Below are 22,700 nucleotides of genomic sequence, written 5' to 3' on the forward strand. Positions count from 1 at the left end.
GGTTGACAGAATGAAAGAGGGAGACTGTGTTGGCACACTCCAACAAGTACCCCACCAGTAGAAAACTGATGCAAAGAAACAAAATGCCACAAGGAGCTCCAGCCTTTCCACTATATTTTGACATGATAAAGGACATGGTAGGACGTGTTAATGGGAGCATGCACGGCTGCATGTCACTGGGAATATTAATGGAATTTTCATTTTCTTTGGACATGTAAACAGCTTGGTAGGAATATTGTCTTTTGGAAAAAGGGCAAACTCCGGGTTATCTTGTGCATGTAAACATAGTCAGTGAGACACTTTCAACCCCCTGCTTTAGGGTACGTGATCGGCCTGTTTTGCTGTCTTTGCAATGTTGTTGACAGACAAACAAAAAGAAAACAATCCTGCAAAGGCATGATGAATACCATTATCTCCATCCCTGCTGTCACAATATTGCCATCAACATTAACATAATCAGCATCAATATCATCATCATTACCCCCCCAACACTTTTCCACTTACCTGGTGGTGTCCTGAGGAGAGTAATGAATCCAGAGAGAGGATTTGATTTCAACTAAGCTGAGCTAACCTTTTTTTCAACAATGCATTATTTATTTATTTTTTTTCTAAATCTGATTTTCTCTAACGTATCATCGGTTGGGTTTCTGAACCAAGTCCATCCCATCAGTAGAGGCTACTCAAAAAAGTTAAACCCCGCCAGCTCACTGTCCCACTGCCTCAGTGGTTAGAGTGCCAGGTCATTGGTCAGCTGGTTGATACAGGTGACCTCCTTGTGATGGAGGCCTAACAGGGCAGGACAGGTTGATGGGTTGATGAGGTGCTGCTGAGTGCAAAGCATCAGTGACGCCAGTCTAAGAGTAGATTAATGAAAAAGGTTGCTGATGCCTGCTATGTGCTTTAAAAAAAAGAAGATTTAAAAAAAAAATAGAACATGAGAATGAAAATAGCTTGAATTTTTATAGCGCCTTCCAAGGGACCCATGGATGCTCTACATATATTATATGTGTAAATCATATGTGGAAGTGGAAAGGGGAAGATTGACAGAAGAAGCTTCACCTATATTTGCTCATTAAGTACATAGACTTTATAATTAGTTGGCTGAACATCTCGCAAGCAGATTCATATGGAAAGCAAACTGGCTGGCATCAACTATTCTGTACTAACTGATTTATTCAAATAGACTTGTGGTTAATAAGTAAATACCTGCTCAATTAATAACTCATTCACAGGCTTGACTTGGCGTAAAGAAATAAAACAAGGAAAGTGTGTAGAATGAGAGGAGGAGGGAGGAGAGGTGTGTGAGTTGCAGAACAAAAGAATAAAATGAATTTGGATGCAGATAGAGAAGCCAAAATGAAAAAAAAAGGAAGAGAAATGAGATACAGGGATACAGGGTGTCGGATATAGAAATATATAGGTGACTTTTACTGTATGTGCCTTCTGTTCAAAGCAGAATATTTACTATGCGCCTTTTCTTTAATCCTGAAACTCTCCACTCATTTTCTCTGCTGTCTTTTCAGCTTCAATCCGTCATTCACTCTCTCCCCTCCTCATTCTTCCCTGCTGTTCGTCTTGCTCTCACACACTGAACTTTGAAGTGTGAGTGTGCGCTTTGACGTGTGTGTGTGCGCCAGGACATATTTCAGTACACGTACACACTCAAAAGTGCATCCATAGTAGTGTATCCATCAGAGTGCATGTGCATGTATGTAAATGCAAAAGATGTGTGCGTGCAAGTGAGGAGGAGCAGGCAGTGGGGTTTGTGTGTGTTAGTGTGTGTTTGTGTGTGTGTGTGTGTGTGTGTGTGTGTGTGTGTGTGTATGTGTGTGTGTGTGCATGTCTTGCACGCCTGCTTGCATCCATGTGATTGTATGAAAGCAAAGTTAAAGCTGCACGCACAGCAGATGACCTAAAGCCAGACACTGCTGTGTTTGGTTGAGCCTCACAGCTGAGAGGAGAGAGACCCCAGCTGACTCACTTCATACGCAGGCACACAAAAAATAGACACACTGCTTCCTGACTTCCTCACGCCTTGGTGTGTGTGGTTCAGAGACGACGGCAGGGAGGAAGGAAAACATGAAGGACAACATGAAAGAGGGAGGAATGAGGGAAGGAAAAGGGGAAAATGAAGAGTAAGGAGTGAACAGAGTGTGCAATGCGTGATCATATCGTTAAAAAGCTGAGACACTGAAAAAGACAGAAATTGTGTGATTGAGAGAAGCGGAGGGAGCTAAAGCTCTTGTTTGTACCCTGTGCAGGTAACAACATGTTCTGCCCTCTAGTCCAATAGCTGGTCTGCTGGATGCATCCAAATTGAAAAGCATATGAGTGCATCTACCTTATTATGTGCATCTCTCTCTTTTTTCCCCCAAATTCCATTTCTCCTTCTCCCTGTCTTCATTTTTTCTTTTTGCCTCTCCCTCCATCTGTCTTACTCTTTTTCATCTTATTTTTCGCCTCTCCTCTCTTCCCCTTTTTGTACGTGGAAATTACGACAGCCTCAATACTATGATCTGCTCAGCCATGATCAATCACCATTCATTTTTTTTAGTTCTTCCCTGAAAAGGTAGAGCACTCTTTAGATTCATACAGTCTGTCCTGTGCATCCAATAGTCAGGATCAGGGTAAGTGTTAACATAATTTACATTCTGTTTACTGAAATAAAGTAGCATTTTCTTACACACATTCCCCCTTCACGTTTCTGCCTCAACTACTCTTATTTTTCAGTTTCCCTTGTGCTATCTCTGTAGGAAAACATGGACATATCATCTGTGACGTCTCCCGTTGGCTTTTGACAGGGCTTTTTGGAGCCAGGAGTTTGTGTTTACCACTAGCTGCCATCTTGTCAATTGTTTAGAGCCAGAAAAAGCCACATTTTGGCAACACGGTGGAGTCTGGATGGAACAGATTTTCATCAAACAGGCAGCAATCACAATGACTGAGTGTTCAAACCTGAGAGATACCTGTCAATCAAGCACACGGGTCTAGCCCCAGCCACCATGCATGGCGTGGATGGTTTGACAAAATTAAAATGAAGTGAATCAAATGCTGCAGTATAACATTCACAGTCAACAGATCTCAGCCCAAATAACCTGTTAGAGATGCTTCCAAGTTTCAAAGACGTGTAGAATATGCTCGGAGCATAGAGTGGTGCAGGAATGATTCCTAAAATGCATTTCTGCTCTTCAGATTCCCTCAACTCAAAGTAGGTTAGTTTTTTGGAAATTTAATTGAAATAAGGTGTGTGGTTAAGTCAAGTTTTTTGAAGATTTTCACATTTGTGAAGACTTTCACGTTTGGTTCTACGATATAAATTTCGTCAGTAAATATCCCGCTCAAGAATCTTGAAACTTGAAGGTGTCTAACTAACTTTACAGCCTCGTTGTGGTGGCAACATTGAAGTCATGTAACTGTGGTGTACTATAAGCTTCAAAATATTATCTTGCAGAACAAAATGTATCCAAAATCCAATGGAAAAATCTGCTTTTTGTTGAGGCAACCTGGGTGATGCTGACTTTTGCATCGATCTACCAAAAACATCCTCCCTGCAGCATTCTGTAGAGGCTGTCCTGGTGGCTCGCTACTCAACACCTTACACAGAAAGCATGTTCTTTTTCTTTTAATTTCACCCATGTGTGCATTGATAGACATAAAGTACATTTACTTGTATCTGTAACTCTCAAGAGAATTTGCTGGCCTTCTGTTCAAACTGCATTTTCAGGGACATTCAGCCGTATTGGTTGCTGCCTGTTCCTTTCTTGCTCACGACCCCTCTCTCCTCAATCTCCAATTCATCTTTTCCTCCACTTTTATTTATATATTCCCCCCTCTCTCCCTCTTTTTCTGTGGTAGCCTGGGCTAATTATTACATCCTTCTAGCACTGAACTCGCCCTGTGTAGGAAGTGTGGCCGATCGCCACTGGGTCTAACGCGGCATGGGGGATGGGGAATTGAACAAGCATTGGCCGTCAGAGCTGGTTAGCTTCACAGAGCTCCTGTCACAACTACACTCACAATACAACCTGTTTACTACCCAGCCCCCCCCCCTGCAATTACCAGCTCCCCAGCAGGGGCCAAGCTGGCGCCTGGGGAGAACCAACACTATCAGCAGAAAGGGAGGAGGAAGTAGGAGGGAGGGATGTAGGAAGGGGGAGCCCCATTAGGAGGCTGAAGCAGGGTGGTGTGTAAGTGACAAATCCTAGAGGAACAAGCAAAGGGCGAGCATGTGTGTGTGCTGTATCTGTGTGTGTGTGTATGCTTGTGATTGCATGGTTTGGTATAGGAGCTGTGATGCTAGAGGAGGAATGGCAGATCATGGTGTTGTGCTGTACATAAAGAAAAGCAGAAGAAGAGATGAATTTAGCAAATGAAAGGCAGGTAATGGATGTTTAGTGTTATAGGGCCCTTGGAAAATCAGCCTTTTTCTATTAGTCTATAAACCCACCATTTAAACGATTGAATCAATGAAGGAAAGAACCCTACGCCATGGGCTGATTGAAAGGATGGGTTAGGTTTTTAGGGGGCTTGGATTTAAGTAGAACCGTATCGATGTGTTGGGGATATAGTTGCTTGTGCGTCAACCTGTCGCCATGACCTGGCCCCTGACTCACAGGGACAGTGGGGCAGTGAAACAAGCAGCAGCACGGGACCCCTACAACACAGCACTGCTTCTCAGCTGTCTGTCTGTATGACAAACAATAACAAATGGCCCTTTGTAAAGCTGCAGACTGCAGGGGCAATTCAAAGGATGTGTAACAAGGTGTGAAAAGGAAAGGTTATCTCTTAATAATGAGCCGTTAAGTAATTTAGATGCTAATTATGGCAGGCACTGTGAACTCTGAGCATGTGACAGAGCTAAACAGAGTCAACTGCAACGTTGAAAACCTGATTTTTTGGTTTGGGTTTGTTGAGAAACAGCGGGTTAGGGAGCCCGTACCACCTGGACTAACTGTTATAAAAACTCTTAATATGTCCCACAGACTTCACTTTTTGTCCAGGAGTATCTGACAAAACTTCTTTTCTTCTCTAATTCCCCTCATTGGTGGGGTACACACCTGCATTAACCCTACAATAAAGCAATGGTACACTACCAGCAAAAATTTGAGATGTTCATTTTTAATGTGTAGCACCATCTTATACCCTTTCCAGATACTGCACTTCTATTTGATCTATCCTCTCCCATCCCTCTAATCCTCCGACCATGCTTTTCATCCCTTGCACCATAAGTCATCAGATACTCCTGGAAGCCATTCCCACCTGAAATCTCATCATCCGTCCAATCTGTCTTTCATCTTTCCTCTACCAATCTTTCCATCTCTCCCAATCTCGGTCTTCTCTAACAGTGGGAATAGCTGTAGTGATAGTCAGCTGTGGTCCAGAAGTGGAAGGAGGTTGTTGTTTTTTTTCCTCTTTCTCCCTGCCCACTTACACTGCACATCTACGCGGATGGACTTGATGGCAGCCACCCCCACCCCGTTGTCGGCCTTGCAGTAGTAGCGACCCCCCTGCACCCTCTGGATGCCCTCGATGCGAAGCGTCTCGTTGTAGATGGATGTCTCCTGGAACTTGTCTGATGCACTGCCTGCCGTCTTCGTCCACCGTACCTGAAGAGAGCGGGGGGAAGGGGAGAAAACGTTAAATTGACGAAGATGCTGTCGGTGGAAGCAAGGTGTAGCAAGGACAGAATCAGTCAAAGTGTAGTGTAAGAAAGTTAAAATGGCAACGGAGAGAAAGACAAGCAAGGCAGGCTTTGACATTTGATTTCCCAAAAAACTTAAAAGATACACAGTAAACAAATGCTGTCAAACTACTCTGTATCAAAACAAATATTTATGTTTAACAACCGATAATCACACCAATAAAAGTGAAAATTAAAAGTTACATTCTGTTCTTATTTCCTAACAAAGAAAATGAGTGACACATATTTCTTTGATGGTCAATTTATATCCTTGATTGAATACGAAAAGCAATGTGTTACTGAACTTCAGAATCTATTTCTCTTTTGCACCTTTAACCACATTCAACAGTGATGTTACAGTGTACTGAAACACCTTGGATGGTAAATGATAAATGGACTTACAGTTGTATAGCCCTTTTCTATTTTCAGACCGCTCAAAGTGCTTTTACACTATGAGTCACATTCCACCATTCACTCACACATTCACACACTGGTGGCCGATGCTACCATACATGGTGCCACCTGTTGCTCAGTAACCATTCACACGCACTTGCACACCAATGGAACAGCCATCAGGAGCAATTTGGGGTTCAGTATCTTGCCTAAGGATACTTTGAAATGCGAACTGGAAGAGCCAGGGATCGAACCGCTGATCTGATTAGTGGACGACCCACTCTACCTCATGAGGCACAGCCGCCCTGGAGTACAGTTAAAGCCAACTATCTGTCCAAGGTAACAGGCCAACATCAGTCATTTTAACAGATGGCCAAAAACAACATATTGAATGTTTACGTTCAGCTGGTGGCTTTACGACCTGTGATTCTCGTCCATTGAGATTTTTGTGTGACTGTGATGTGGAGCTACAAAGTCAGCACAGGGAGGGGGTTGTCGCGGTTGCATACACCTATTTTGACATGGTGATCATCTGTTCATTTCCAATTTCCTACCCGCAATCAATGTCGGTTTACTTTATAAAACACTTCACACACAAAATGATAATTTGTAAATCAATTAGTCATGCCCTGTTGTACTTCATAAAGAAAACTTTGTTTTTCTCACATGCCTCAAGCATAGTTATTTATTGATTGATTGAGGACTGCATTTAGCAACAGCAAAACTACATCAAAACATCCGTTTACAAACCCTCACACAACTCGTGTGACTTCCTAACACACGCACTTTCACTAAAAAACCTTGGTATTGGAGTCTGATTTCGAAGAGAGCGTAATTACTTTTGACTTTCAGTTCAGTTTTAAATAGTAAGGTTTTAGGGAAATGCATGTGTTTGGGAAGTACTGAACATAAGACTAGATAAATGAGACTTGGGTTATACTGCACAAGTTGTGTAATCATTTGTAAACGGATGCTTTGATGCAGTTTTGTAGTTGTTAAACATGGTCCCCAATCAATTAATAAATCAATATGGTCACTGGTTTCCATGGAGGCATGCAAGAAGACCGAGTTTTCCTCATGAATACAAGGTATCACAGCATGACTAATTGAATAACAAATGGTCATTTTATGGGTGAAGCATTTCTTTAACCATGACCATGATTCTTCACCAAAGGTCCTCTATTCTTAACATGGTTGAAGTTTTAGCCCAAAATAATTCTCTAACTTAAACCAAGTAGTTATGTTAAGCCAAACTATGCTCTTTCCCTAACACTGACCACATCATTTCAGAGCCTGAACGTAATGACACCTGAACCATAGCATTGTCAAATCACAAAAAAGTTTTATTTTTGCAGCTGTGATGGACAAATTACATCATCCTAATGCTCATAGCATAGTGTCAGTCTGAAAGGCAGTTAAAAGGTATGTCTATATAAAGAATATTCGGTCACCACATATAAAAGAAGAAAGTGCATGAGTGAGACAGACAGGAAAAGTCTTCATCTCACTCAGCAGGTCATTAAATCTGAATAACTGGAATAAGTCCGTTCAAAATTAGAAATGCAGTTATGACGTTCTTTCTCGGTGATAAAATCTCTGTCTGCTCCATAGAGTAGAACTTAATGACACTAAGCGCTGTACTCATGGTGTCCATGATGCTAAACTCAGACCATTAAGAGTTTTGACAAACTCTATATGGCTTTTTCACGCCTCAATTATCCCATCAAGCCGTGGGAATGCTGCACGGCCGACAGCTACATGATACTTTCACTCTATTAATCAAATGCACAAACACACACATACGCTTTGGAGATACATGAAAGCCTGTAAACTCATCAGCACTGGAATGTTATTCTCTCAGTGTGTGTGTGTGTGTGTGTGTGTGTACAGTCCATTAATCCCTATTAACCCTTCTGTCTGTTATCAACCTCGACGAGACTATCAACCATGTCCTGTTGAGGAGGTCAGAGAGGATAATGGGCAAAAGCCACTGATACAGCGTGTGTGTGTGTGTGTGTGTGTGTGTGTGTATGCGTGCATGCAAATGTTTGTGCAAAGAAGTGTGTGTTTCCTGTTTTTATGCACAGTTGTCTGCTTGTGTTCCTGTATCAGCGTACATATTCACTCCTGTGCGCCTCTGAGTGCGTGTGCGTGTGAGTGTGTGTGTTGGTTAGAAAGCAGGTTATATGGATTAGCAGATTATCAGGGTCTGTGTAAACGCTCCCTGCCTGTTTATTCAGCTCTGTTTGTGGGAAGGATTTGGAGGAGGCAGACTGCCATTGATCAAACCAGCCAAGGTGAGCAATGAACCGAACCCTGTCTCTCCATGGTTTAGTGACTCCAGTTTGCATGCATGTGTGTGTGTGTGTGTGTGTGTGTGTGTCTGTGTGTATGAGAGTGTGTGGACCTTTGTGAGAGACAGAAAAGGAGAGAGTGAAAGTGAGCATGACGTGTGCATCTGTGTTTTCCTGCTTTTATCCTTTCTACTCAAGGATTAAAAGATGAGTGAGAATCTTACAAATTACGGACATTTTGTTTGCTCTCGCTTTGGAGAGGGAGCGTTTTAGAGTTATTCATAGGATTAGAGTTCAGAAAACATTAAGATTAGGTTCAAGTTCAGAAGAATTTTAATGGCAAGATTATGTGATAGAGGCTTTGGCAGGGGTGGGCCCGCGGGGTGGGAGGGCTTCTGGAGAAAGCGGACCCCCCTAACAATGTGTTTGGCAGAAAATGGGCCTTTGAGAGTAACTTTGTTTGCCACCTCGGAATTGAACCTGTGTCCAAAGACCTTGGTTTAAATTTAAAACTGTGTGATTTGAGATGTGCCCTCAAAAAGGCAAACTATGGTTTTCTTTCTTTTTTCTCATTTTTTTGTGTAAAATTGTGAGTAGTAATCTATGAAAAAGTATACATTTATTGTTCATTAATTAAAAAAAACCTTCAAATTAACTGTAAAAAATGATTCAACAAAAAGTCTTATTTACTTGTTTTTTTTATCATATACAGATATGCAATATGATTGATGTCTATGTTGTCCAGTGACAAGTCTGATATAATAGAGGTGATATAATATACAGTTGGTAGCTCAGGCGCAAAATCTGTGAAGACTGACAAGCTGAGAAACGTACCCTCAAAAAAAGTTTGTATATTGTCCTACAACAATGCACACACAGCAGTCCGTATCCTACATATTAGCATCCCACGGATGACGTTACATCCTCAAGGTAAAGTTACAAAGGTTAGGTTCAGGCAATTAAAGTTACTGTGTTTAGGTTTAGGAGAAGAAACATGGTGAGGACATACTCTAAAATGACTCAAAGTTCATAGGATTCCGAATACCCGGCTCTGAGGGAAAGTCCTTGGGGAAAGTCTGGTGTTTTGTGATCCATTCACCACCCCAACCTGCCGAGCCTGGTTTCACTCCAAAGTCATCGAAATCTGACACTTGGGCAGTGACTTGCGGCATCAGAAACCGACAAAAAAAGGTGTCCTTTAACATCTGCATGATACTCAGCCAGTGGCTGTTATAGTTTAACAATGCCCGGCCGCATCAGGTAAAAACGCAGTGGGACAAGGATGAAAGTTAAGGCGGCGAAAGTCTGACTGGGGCTGGCTGGAGTGGTGGCAGATGGGTCCAACAAACACCGATTTTCACCCGAGAGAGCAATGTTTGTGTCCTGTAAGACTCTAAAGCCAAACCCTGGTCTTTTTTCCGAAACTTACCTACGTGCTTTTATTGCCTAAACCCAACCATGTGGTGTTGTTGCCTAAAATGTCAATTCGCAGTGTTGTACTGACATGGTGCGTTTATTAAATTTCCTGTGAAAACGAAAGTGTCATATATGGACATGGAAAGTCCATGACTAAACATCAATATGTGAAGAGGTCGGAGTGAGAATGCGTTGACCTGCCTCCTAACTGACTGCTTGGGGCCGCTTCCTTGTTTACTCCCATCAGCGCACTGGTCACGTGATCGCAGTCTTTAAAATACATGGGTTATGCATGCAATTACTGGCTCATGATTATGTGGGATATGTACAAATTTGGGAGCATTACTTTTTGTCGGAAAAGAAACAGTTTATGAGAACAACCTGACCAAGACACATTGTTGTTAAAATATATATATACATCTAATGCTATGTGTGTGTCCTTCATAACTAGTAACTAGTGTGCACTAGGGCCCGTAATGATGGGCTTTGAAGCGGGGGAAGTGAAATCATGATATATTCAAGTTAAAAGCCGTTACGGCATGCTTATTGATGTGTCCTTCTTTTGTGTATATAATGAAACTGTGTGTGTAAAAACAGGGTTGAGCATGAATTTGGGATGATGAGCTGCACTCAAAAGATTACAGAAAGAGGAAGTGGCATATGAGCTTACAATAATACTGCTGAGAGTATATAAGGAGATCCTGGGGTAAAGGCCATAAGTAAAGTATGTAAGGAAACACAGCGACAAAGTGTGAAGAAAGAAAAACAGCGTGAGTCGCTGTGGAATATAGTAGGTGAGGATAGGGTGTGTGGGAAAAAAAGAAGACTGCATGTGTAAGTGAGATATAGTTTTTTTTTTAGAGCATTAGAGTTAGAGCAAGAATAAGAAGGAATGATATATACAGTATCGCTGGCAGCTGTGTGATGGGGAGAGAAATAGTGCATCACGCTCAGAGCAGCTACACCGGGGAGGCAGATGAAGCAAAATAGAGAGAGGTGATATTGCGAATAAAGGGGACATTGTGTGCGATGCAGATGACAGGCAGGCGGCAGAGGAGCCTATATCTGCCTGTGACACCAGCAGCTTAAAACCATCACCTGCGCTCTCTTACTCTGACCTCGTTCGCTCTCCCTCCACACCTCTTTCTTCTCTCTTCCTTCAATAGACGTGTGACGCTGCTCTATTTTTTCCACTCAGGTCCCGACGGATTGGTCTGGATATCTCTGCCGGTCCTTTTTCTCTCCCTCATCTTATCCCTGTCTGGGCGCTTTTTCTCTCCCCTGCCTTTATTTCTGTACAAAGTACAGGAAAAGCCAAACACTGACTTGCCATCAGATCTTGTGTCTAAATGCACATCCATTTACACACATAAAAAAAAACACCACACACACATTCCTTCAGACTTTCTCCCCCACACACATGCTGGGAAATAAAGATGCATTTGTTGAGTCAGAGCCTTTTGTAATAATAGCTTTTACATTTGGTTAGAAGTGTAATGTGAAGGGAAGGTTTGGGATCCCCTGGGATCCAGCTCGACATGAAATGCAGCAGGTTTTGTTCGCTGTTTCTGTATTCAGCTGGGGGAGCTGTGTGCTGTCTAGGACACAGATGTTTCAACAGGAGAACAGAAACAGTGCAGAGAACAGACTTGTCAGTGTATTGCGAGGAGGAAGTTGGGGACCACTTTGTGTTTGTGGTTTTATGGGAGGGTGGGCAGATAGTGCTATTAGGCCCTATTCATACTGCGGTTATTGAGGAGTGCACTAAAAATACCGACCAGAGCCAAGTGGGGCTAGTAAACATTCCATTAGTGGTTAGAAGTTGGGTGATCAACATTCACAATAATTCCCTTTCCAAGCAACGCATTGCTGTTTCTGCATTGCGAAATCCATTAACAGTAATAACTTGTCCTTGAATCTATAACTCTTTTATGTTTACACTGAAACAGAATACACCAAGTAAAGATGTCTGAGTCGTTGTGCTGTTTGACACAAAAAGTCTAGAGTTTAGTACCCCTATCGCCTGGTATTGCATTTGTTTTGAAATACATTTTGAAATTTCACCAGCTGTTATTCGGTTGCCATGTCTTTGAAGTCGCACTGTTCAAACCCAGAAAGTGGAGTCAATATTGTTGGGTGAAACACGGCTCTTTCCATTTAAGGCTTAAAGCGCGTTAAGGATCAGTCCTCTCCAGCAGCGTGCACACTGCAGCAGAGATGTTTTTGATGAGTTGCTGTGGAATGTATCGTGGACACCTGCTGTTTATAAGAATCAGATAAACAGACTTTATTGGCACTGTCAGCCATGTTGCGACCTGACAAGCAAGTCAACATTTTCTTAGTGGTAGCTCACAGCATCTCCAGCCACAGTAAATCTGCTGCACTCCATAATACAGATGGATATTTTAACAATACACCCAGGTGCCAGTTTATTAGGCACATACAGCTTGCTGAATCCACTGCAATCCAATACATGACAGGCCTGCAATAAAACCTAACTTTATAAAGCTTATAATGGTCGGTTTTTGTTGAGACAGCGGACAAAATATTAGATACACCTTTCAATGCTCGGCCACCGACATGATGGGAGCTGAATCAACAGCTCTGTGACACACTGTCAACAAAAAGTAACATTATGAGCTCCTTAAAGGTGGGATTTATTGCAGAGCTTTCTTGGATTGCACAGGGTTTAGCAGTGTGTATCTAATAAACCAGCAACAGATTTCAGCTTCGAATCAGTAAATCTGTGTTGACTTGTAGAGAAAGAGAGAAGGACAGCTAATTATGCATGATGAATATGGATCAGAGACAGTGAAGGTAGCGAAGAGAAGAGAAAGAGTGAAAGGTGTGCACTTCTTTCAGTGGTGAGGGGGAAGAAGGCTAATGTGTGTCAACCATACCGACAGGTCGCTGGCCTGCAGCTGTCTGTCTAAACGCCTCTCTCTGTCCTCTCACTCTGTTCTCTACCTGTGTGTGTGTGTGTGTGTGTGTGTGTATGTGTGTAAGGTCAGATGTGTTAGGTAGATGTTCTTCTTTAACATCTTTCATACATCTCGCCTTCACCCCTTCAAACACACACAGACACACACACACACATTCCCTCCTTCTTCTGATCTGTCTCTGAGCCTCTCACTCCGCTCCTCAGAGTGACACATCCCAACAGGATCTAGCAGACATGGTCCAGTGGCCGTCAGACCCTTTTGCCCCGCTGTCTTAACTGGAGACTGTCAACACTAAACAACAATGCATGAGAGACCTTAATACTGAATTAGCATTTTGTGAGGAAAAAAGAGGTTGGGATGGTTGTTTACATCTTGATTTTTATGTTAATGTGTCAGCAACATCCAGCACAGCTGTCACATATAATAATAATGAAAAAGATAATGCAGATAAATTGCCCTCAGAATTTTTAGGATGCAGCTCACGAACCGGACAAATCACCTGTCAAATGCTTCACACTGCCATATTTACATTTCTGTCTCAGCAATTAATAAATATTCCACCTGGCTGCATAACATGATACACTGGTAACACTGGGTACATGAATTAACATGAATTCGAAATGCATTAAGTATTTACTAAGCATTGGAATCATTGTGATATTAATGACATGTCTTCTTCATCGGTAAATCAGCATTTAAAGGGACAGACAGGCCAGAAAACTGACCAGTCACTTGAATTCCAAGTGTTAGAATTATGATTGACTCAGCATTACTTCACAGGGCTTATACAAAATGCATATGCACAGTAGTGGACGCAAAATTTGAGATGCACAGCTCTACATGCACCAGTGCAAATAACCTGCAGCAGATCGGTAGCCTACAGCTGTAAAATCTCACACACTGACCATAACACTCAAGGCATGGTCACACATGAGAATTTAATGTTTGCAAATATTCACGACCCGTTCGCTGACATTCAAAGTGAGCAGTGACAAAGCCAATTTGGATCTTAGCATCACATGGAGTTAAATTTTGGTGAACTCTGACTGGCAAAGTCACCTCCTCAACCACTAGCAAAGAAGTACATATGGTTCACCCTGCTTGTCTGTCACTGGCTGTAATCTCCCGAGTGAGCCAAGATGGAGGAAACACCTATTGTCGCCATATCTAACCAGGCTATATGGTATGAAATTGGCGACGAAAAATACAAACTGCCCCAGATGAGAGATGCTACCTGGCTTGCAGTGAGTCAGGAGACAAGCATGGAATGTAAGAAAATCAGAACTGTACCAGTAACATCATATTTTGCGGTATTTATTCGCTAGCTAGCTATTATTTGTTAGCTGACAAGTTAGGTTTCTGTGTGAGTCACATCCAGCATCGCCCACATTCAGCATGTAAATCGCTTTGGCAAGTGATGGTCACTTGTCTGCACATATGTGACAGTACCCTCAAACAGTTGGCACTTTTAACATGCTCTCATGCCACATGTCCATTTTCTCATGCAGTGAAAAACAAATGTACAACTGATAATGTCGCAACGCTAAAAGAAGACTCTGAGTGTATGGGCAGACAAGACCGACAAGCCAGCTGTCGCGCTGCGATGAAGTTAGTTTTTAAGTTGGATATTCAACAGACATTCACTCCCGATTCAGCGGTGTCTCTTATTCAGTTTCACTGCATGTGGGCAGGAGAACTGTTAACTGTAAGAGGTTTCTACTGGATCAGATCCGGGCTGAACAGTATTCATCTACGTAAATTCTACGTATAACCCAGTCTGCATCTGCCTCTGTTTGTTTGCTCCTTGCAGGTCTAAAGCATGTATGTCAAAAGTACCTCATTAAACACCCTTATACACTGACAACAAAAATAATCATGATTGACATACCTAGCTGCTGCATTACTTAATATATTGGTAATTAATGCACATTCCTGATAGTGTGTGAAATACTACATGAATGAGTTCATGCTTTTCCATGCATGCATGCATTCATGATAATTCATGTACCCTTACCCTTCAAATGTTACCACTATGTCTCCCTGTTTTGAGGACCCAACTGGCAGTGTTCATATTCAATTACCATCAGCCACTGTGTAAATACTGCTGTGAAAAGTTAAATCCTTCCTTGTTTGACATCACTGTAAGCAATGCTTAGCTTGCAAGGCTTCCCTCCTCTAAACCACTGCTGCTTCCTGGGGTGTTACAGAGCTTGAATCCTTTATATTCTCTCTCAGTAACTCACCGAGAGCTTGCTAGGCCTGCCGTCTACAATTTTTCTAACTCTTTTCTTGATGTAACGCCAGCGGAGTCGACGATACAGTGCTTTATCCATCCAACTGGCTCACTTACCGTGAATAGGCTTAAGATGGTAATCCTGTTATCGGGGAATACTACTTGGCACGGATGCAGACCCACACACACACACACAGAGGCGCTCAGACATACACAAACACACGCGTAAGCTCACAGGATGCAACGTCTGAGGGAAAGTGTGGGAGAGGAAGAGAAAAAAACAGGCAGGAATGACAAAATGACAGCGACAAAAAGAAGAGCAGTGCAGGTTGATAATGGCAGCTTGAACTGTTGAACAGACACTGGGACGTAATTGCTCCCGCTTTGCTTTACAAACAATGGCGAAATAGAATGACTTAAAGTCACAAGGTGTGGATGCCATACAGTAAAAGAATAAATAAACTTGCACATGGAAATATCTATTTTAATTATCTGTCACTGAGAGGAGAGATAGGGGTAGGGAGTGAAGCAACTGAGAGGAGAGGAAGAATAAATGGATGGTTAGAAGAGTAAGAGACTAGAGTGAGCAATAAATATCATTTCAAGCATCAGCGCCTGAATGGACGTTGCTTTGCTGATTCATGGCATTATGTGGGAAGCTCAGGGGAAGACAGTGAAGATGGAGAAATGTGTGGGAACAGGTGAGTAGAAGAAATAATGGCACAGAGTTTTCTTTCTTTTTTCTCTTTCATTTCAAAATTAATTTAAAAATGTGGGAGAATAAAAGCGGCAGGAGAGAAGAACTATCAGTGAGGGGTGTCACAGAGAAGAGGAGAGGAGAGAAAGAGCTGTTAAAGTCGAGAAAAAAAGGCAGAGATGAGATTAGAGGGAGAGGACAAAAGACGAGAGGACAAAGCGGGGAAGTGAGAAGAGGAACACGAGAAAGGGTTAACGGACATAGACAGGTTTGGGAGAAATAAAAGTACGATCAATAAGTGAAAAAAAGCCAAACAAAATACAGAGTGGACCGAGAAACACGAGAAAATAGGGAAAAAAGGACTTAAAGAAATGAAAAAAGAGGAGGGAGTGCAGAGCAGACATTTAACGGAGCCAATTGAGAGGAAAAATGAGGTGAAAAGATGAGATAAATGAATTCATAATGTCAGTTCAATGGTATTTTCATGATGTAATCTCCATTTTTTTCACCACTGCCTGTTTAAATGTGTAATCAATAGCCTGGGTAATTGACAGGACTACTTTAAGCAAGTAGCATAACTGGGTTATTGTCAATATGAACATAATTGATTTCACATCAGTAAGCTCTTACACAAGTCTTTCAGTGTATCCGCCTGCGTCTGGAAAAAAAACTCAGCAACAGTTGCCATCGGGCTGTTTTTTTTTTTATACACATATCAGAGTGAAACACCTTCCACCCCTCGGTGCAGAGATCACACGGCAAAAAGTTCAATAAAACTGACTCATTGATATTGAATACACCATCCCTCACTCTAACCTTGTCATACAATACGAATGCCTTTATCGCTCTTTCTGTGTAATATGAGACCAAGGCTGAGATGGATTTCCAGGGAGCAGAGGAGTCATCAGTATTTACGATAATACAATTATCTTTAAAAGTGTATGTACAATATATTTAAAGGTCCAGTGTGTAGGATTTAGTGACAGGTATTGGCAGAAATGAATATAATATGCATAATTATGTTTTCATGATTTTATTATCACAAGAAACTAAGAACCGTTGTGTTTTCTTTTCCTGAGAATGAGTTTAAATCTACATACAGAGCAGGGCCTCATCTATAGAGATTGCCATGCTTTTCTACAGTAGCCCAGAAAAACAAACCCGAACACTGGATCAATCAATCAATCAATCAATCAATCAATCAATCAATCAATCAATCAATCAATCATTTTTTTGTCACATGGAATTATAAAACACTTTCTCACTCCCACCTTGTCATTTGGTCATGGACTTTTCACATTCACATACAACATGCAAGGTACCCTGGGTGCTTTCTAGGATGCCGTGTCAAGTTCTGCCTATTACTTGCATTGTCTTCTTTCAAAATACACTTCTGTTTTCACAGGAAATTTAAGGCATCCTTGTCCTGCCGAGCCCCCCCTTGATGCTGCAGGGCACCGATAAACTATATCGGCAACCGGCCGCGTATCATGCCGACCTAAAAGGATGCCTTTTTTCATTGGTCTCTGACGACGCAAGTCACTGCCCAAGCACCGGATTTCGATGACTTCAGAGTGAGACAAGGCTCAATTATACAAGGTACAACTCCATTGAAATGTGCTACCATCAGCTCCTTATCTTGTTCACTGTAATTTAGACCTTTTTTGCCTCTTCTTACATTTTTGGCAGTTTCCACATGGTTCTGGTAATCCATGGTTCCTGGTTGTGGAATGATTTAACCATCCACACATCCTGACAACAACAAGACAGCCACTTGGTCCCTCCTTCTGAACACGGGCAGCTGCCTCTGAATGGCGTATAGCAGTGATCCAGAGCAGGAACGGACAGGACCTCACATTCCCACTGTCACACCAGCCTGTATTCACCGCAGAGCACATGCCTTCTCTTGACTTGCCAGAGTCCTTGGCTCTGTCAATCGGCATAAAGAAAAAGGGCCTCCTAGCTGAATGGTGCTGTCCAGGGTTCAGGAAAGTTTCAGTGCATCAAATGATATAACAGCTCCTAATTTCTCATTGGAAACTGATGCGGCACGGAGGTCATCCAGGCTAGCAGGATACTAGTTCAGCTGGTGCCCATCTTCTATTCGACGTTCTCATTTGAAAACCTTGACCTGGCTAGCTAGCTAGAAGTCACTAGAAGGAGACTTTGAGACTGATGAGTTGATTTACACATCCTGATGAGTGACTTGCAGTGACACGCCACTACCGTTCAAAGCCAGCCACAAAAGTACCATCAAGACTTCAAGAAAGTGGTATTTTACTCCATCAAGAAATTTAGCAGAGCCGACAGAAAGGTGACTGGGAACGTCTGTGCCTACCTCATCAATACACGTACTGATGGGAACTGCCCATTGGTCCGACAGCCCATTGGTCCGACAGCCCATTGATCCGACATCCCATTGTTCCGACCATATTAAACTCATTGTTCTGAAGTCCCGTTTTTCCAAAATTATCATGATGCCCTGTGGTTAAGGTCTGGTCTGGTTAGGTTTAGGCACAAAAACCACTTGGTTAGGGTCAGGAAAAGATCATGGTGTGGGTTAAAATGAAAAAGAAAGTGACAAACACATAAACCGTGAGCTTGCTTCGCCTCAAGCCTTTCCCAGCTGACCCAGAGCCAGTCGTGGCGCACCATCAAGGCAGAAATACGCCCGCCGGGAGCCGTTCAGCTCCCCACACAACCCCGACCCCAGAGTTAATAACAGGAGGTTATGGTGTTTCACTCTCTCCTCTCTATGACACTTGTATCTCGACCAGTAGCCTACTTTTGTTGCGTTTGCTGATCCTCTATGGTACACAAATACAGTATAGCCTAGTATAATCACATATCGGAAGAACGGGACGTCGGACTAATGGGATGTCGGACCAATGACATGGACCCGTACTGATAGGGTCATTCCTGTTATCGTCTTCTCGTGTCAGCAACCGTCATTCTTCTACATGCAATCTGCAACCTCACCCCTATACGCAACTAAACCCTACACACTAGACCTTCCTCGTCTGTGTCAATGAAGTCATGTTGATGATGATATACACTGTGTGGATGGTAGTTAATAAGACACTGAAGCTCAGCAGATGTTGTCCATTGCTTGTTCTTGATGATCTAGTCTCTTGCCTTCTTTCATGTTGAAACAAAACTGAAATAATTCACTTTTTATTTTATCTATCTATTTATTTTTGAGACATTTAAAGAGTTCCCTCAGCATCTCCTTGACCATCAGACTGCTTGAGTGAGAACAAACTACAGTGTACAAAATCAGCAGAGGTAGGCAGCTCTCTCCGACCGGCCTGGTGTATTGACAGCATCAGCAGCAGTGTCAGCCGCTACCTAACACGCTCCGCCCATGTTGGATGTGTTTGTTGTAATGAGCGATGGCTAATTAGCACAAGCATGTCATGAGATGAAGTAATATGAGCCTTCACTTTTTTTGTGTGCGTGCATCTGTGTGTGTAGAACAGATGATGTCATTGCTGAGTGGCTTGATGATTCTGAGAAATAAGAAATCAAAGGAGGGAGGGGTGTAAAGATTACCCAGTATGTTTCGGGGAAACCAATACAAGAGTCAGAGATCCAGCTGCATTGATACACGACCACTGATCTAATGAACACAATATCACACCTGATCAAAACACTCTACTAAACTCATCATATTTCAGACGTTAGTACTTGAGAAACATTGTGCATTTCAAGTGTCAGGGTAGCCATGTTATATATTAATACAAACTATCTTAAAATCACCTACTGTCTATCAATATACCTGTCTGTTTGCCTCTGTCTAGCCACTATTCAATATAGAGTCTAATTTTTTTCCACCATTTTATTTTACTTTGTGAACACAGACATTTAGACACCTTCTTTATTATTTTTAACCTCAGAGAGGGGTTTGTCTGAAAAGTACAGTGCGTTGCCACGGCAGCAGACACTTCAGAGACGACATACAGACGAGGCATAGAGGAGTCCAGCACAGACTTGTACCCCCAGACTCATCACCAGCGATATTAAGTGTTTTTGTTTTTGCTTCAAGATCGAATTTGATTTTGCCTTTGTCCTCCCTCACCGTCTCAAGTAGTCAAGGACAGAGATGCAAAGACTCACTCGCACACTGTCACAGACTCATCTGAAGTAGTTTGGTCCTGCTGTGTTTCTCTTCCAACTAAAGGGTGAAGTAAAGTGATATGCAGACACAGCACAAAAGCTACATTTTTAAAGTTGACCTCATCAAGTGTTGGATAAGTGACAGCAGTGAGAAAAGGTTGATTAACCTACTGAATTTATGCAGACACTTCGTAACGTCAGAGGCACAGCAGCACTTCTACTTCTTACTTTAAAGTCCTTTACACAGCCGGGTTAGCTTCTGCACCACAAATAAAGGCATCAACCGATCACTTGTGTGGAAGGACAACAATACGGACACTCCACGACTTCAAACCATACAGTGTACGATCCAAACAAAGACAGCAGCCTTTATTACTCCTTTTACCCTTGACAGAAACAGCACATATCAGATCTACTCCTTCCCTTGTTACCTTCTGGCTCCAAAGAATCAAGACGGTGACAGCTGAAATGCTGAACTCAAGACTTCTAATGGAAGTCCATAAAGGGGTGGTATTTTTACAGTCTGGGAATCTATATGAATCTTTAATCAAACAAATGTTGCAACTGCTGCAAATTGCTGCCGCTATGAAAGGTTTTGGTCCAAAATAATTACAAGCAAGTACTTCACATTTTCATGTCTTTTAGTGTAAAGGCCTTAAAGGAATACTTCACTCACAGAATGACCATCTGTATGTCAATCAGTCATTAGCGGTTTGGTTTTTTTCTCATGCCTTCACGCAGAGTGGCGGGCATATTGTTCGATTGATTGGGGACCACATTTAACAACAGCAAACCTATACCAGAACATCAGTTTGCAAACTCTCACACAACTCATGCAGTGTAATCCAAGTTTCATTTAGTACTTCCCAAACATGTGCATATTTGTTACAAGAAAAATCTTAGTACTGAGGTCTGCCTCGTAAGGTAGCAAGGTTTCAGTGAAAATGCATGTGAGTGGGAAGTGCTGAGCGTACGATTGGATAAATGAGACCTAGACTATACTGCACGAGTTGTGTGAGTTTCTTAACGGATGTTCTGATATAGCTTTGCCTGTGCCTACATATTAACAACAGAATGACCTTTCAGAACACTGAATGAACGCCAAACAATGCCTTTGTGTGCAGCACACTGAGTACACAAGATGCAGGAGGCACATACTGCAGATGCTCTATCTCCTCTTCTATTAAAAGCCTAAATTACTGGAAAGCCCTTCTAGGTAAATGCCATATATTTATTTTCATGCGTTTTATTTTTCATCTGAATTTGTTCATCATCAGCCAGCTCATCCTCATGTCTTGACCCTGTCTGTCCTTTGAACATCCCCGGTATTCATCAATCTCTTTTTATTTATCTTTCCTCGCGCTTTCTCTGTTTACGTCTTTCAGTTGTTTTGTGTCTTCTGGAAACACACATTCATACTCTCAAACACACACACATTGCATACACTCAAGCATATGGCTGTGGGTGTATTATCTTGTGGTTTTATTTTGAAGCATTTTTACTTCTTAAGGTTTTAAAAGCAGTTTTATCATAGAAGAGAATCAAAGGTTTCCTGCCTCCCCTCCTGCTTTCTCTTTCTAAAATATGATTTCTTTGTGTCTACAGATGCTGCACATTCCTCTAGTTTTACTCCACAAAAATACTCTATGTCCCTGTCTCATCTCCTTTATCATACCCTCTTACTGTATTTATCTTCCCTACTGTTCCTTCTTCATTTTTCTGCCATGTTTGATTTTTCACAGAGAAAACCTGAGAGATGAAAAATACTTCAGTTGCAACTTCAACCTCTGCTTCCCACCTGCCTGCCCTCCCACCCTCCCCACCCACCTCTTTAACCTTTCTCTACTCATCTTGATCTTCTTCTCCTACTCTCTTCTTCCTCTTTTTTCCGTCCCTCCATCCAGTTAGGGGTCGGGCAGTGACCTTGTTTGTGTCTAGGTCGTGTTCCCGCTGAGTGCCTGTGCAGCCTCGTGCTGCCACCCGATCAGCCTTGCTTTCAGCCTCAGTATCGATCGCCTTCCACTCACCCCTCAAGGACGGAAATCCAAACCCATATTCCAAACCGCAGCCCTCATCTCCCCCACCCACCCTCCCTCCCTCCCTCCATCCCCCGCTTCTTTCTTTTCTCTGCCTCTCCACTTTTCTCTTCTATGGCTCCCTCCACCTTTCCCTCTCTTATAGAGTTCATCGCGCACACACACACACACACACACACACACACCAGTCTCAAGGTTGCAATGACCAGCAGACCCATGAATAAATAATAAGGAGGTAGGAATCACTTTCAGAAAAACCATTTACCCTCCTATTGTGTTCTTGAAGAAGCCATGTGAGTGTGTGTGTGTGTGTGTGTGTGTGTGCCTGCCTACGTGTGTATGCGTAACAAGAAAAGCTTTGTGAGCGAGACTACAGTGCTTTGTTAACTAAAAGCCCCGCTGTCCCTGGAGTTGACTTCAGCGATGCTACAAGCACCTTCTAGGTGACCTCTAACACTGAGGCTTTTTCTTTCTTTCTTTTGGTCGGTCTTCCTTTGAGTAGTTAAATATTCAGAGGAATAATCAATGTGCTTGACATGACAGTATAGGAGGAAATCCTTGCATATCATTGCCTCACCCTGTTGCCTACTGTGTTCAAACTCTCCACTGAAATGCCTTAAATTTCTTAAAATGGTCTCTGGTAATATTTGTCATGAAAACGAGAGCAAGAGAAAAAAAACACCTCAGTTTGAAACAGCTGCTTTGTTTCTTTCCTGCAAAAATATGCACACAAAATTGACTTTTCCCCAAACCAAGCTGCTCCTTCGAGTGAACTAAGTGTTTCTGACTTGATGTATGGCTTGTTGCAGTTGGTCTGAAGTGTAGAGAAGATGGAGGAGGGAGAAAGCCCAGAAGAAATAAAGAAAAGGGGGGCAAGGGATGGAGAAATTAGG

The 22,700-nt window shown here is 42.4% G+C and overlaps 1 protein-coding gene across 3 annotated transcripts in view; it reads right to left on the minus strand.

The window, feature by feature from the left end:
• The window catches only part of LOC126389817 (MAM domain-containing glycosylphosphatidylinositol anchor protein 1), a 234,891-nt gene that overhangs the window by 143,162 nt on the left and 69,029 nt on the right, over nucleotides 1-22,700 (minus strand). For all 3 annotated transcript variants that reach the window (XM_050043756.1, XM_050043748.1, XM_050043738.1), the window contains exon 4: nucleotides 5,432-5,606. In XM_050043756.1, the coding sequence (XP_049899713.1) occupies nucleotides 5,432-5,606 (175 nt within the window). The remainder of the gene's footprint in view (nucleotides 1-5,431; nucleotides 5,607-22,700) is intronic.

Source organism: Epinephelus moara, chromosome 1 (assembly GCF_006386435.1).
Source record: "Epinephelus moara isolate mb chromosome 1, YSFRI_EMoa_1.0, whole genome shotgun sequence".
NCBI classification, from domain to species: domain Eukaryota; kingdom Metazoa; phylum Chordata; class Actinopteri; order Perciformes; family Serranidae; genus Epinephelus; species Epinephelus moara.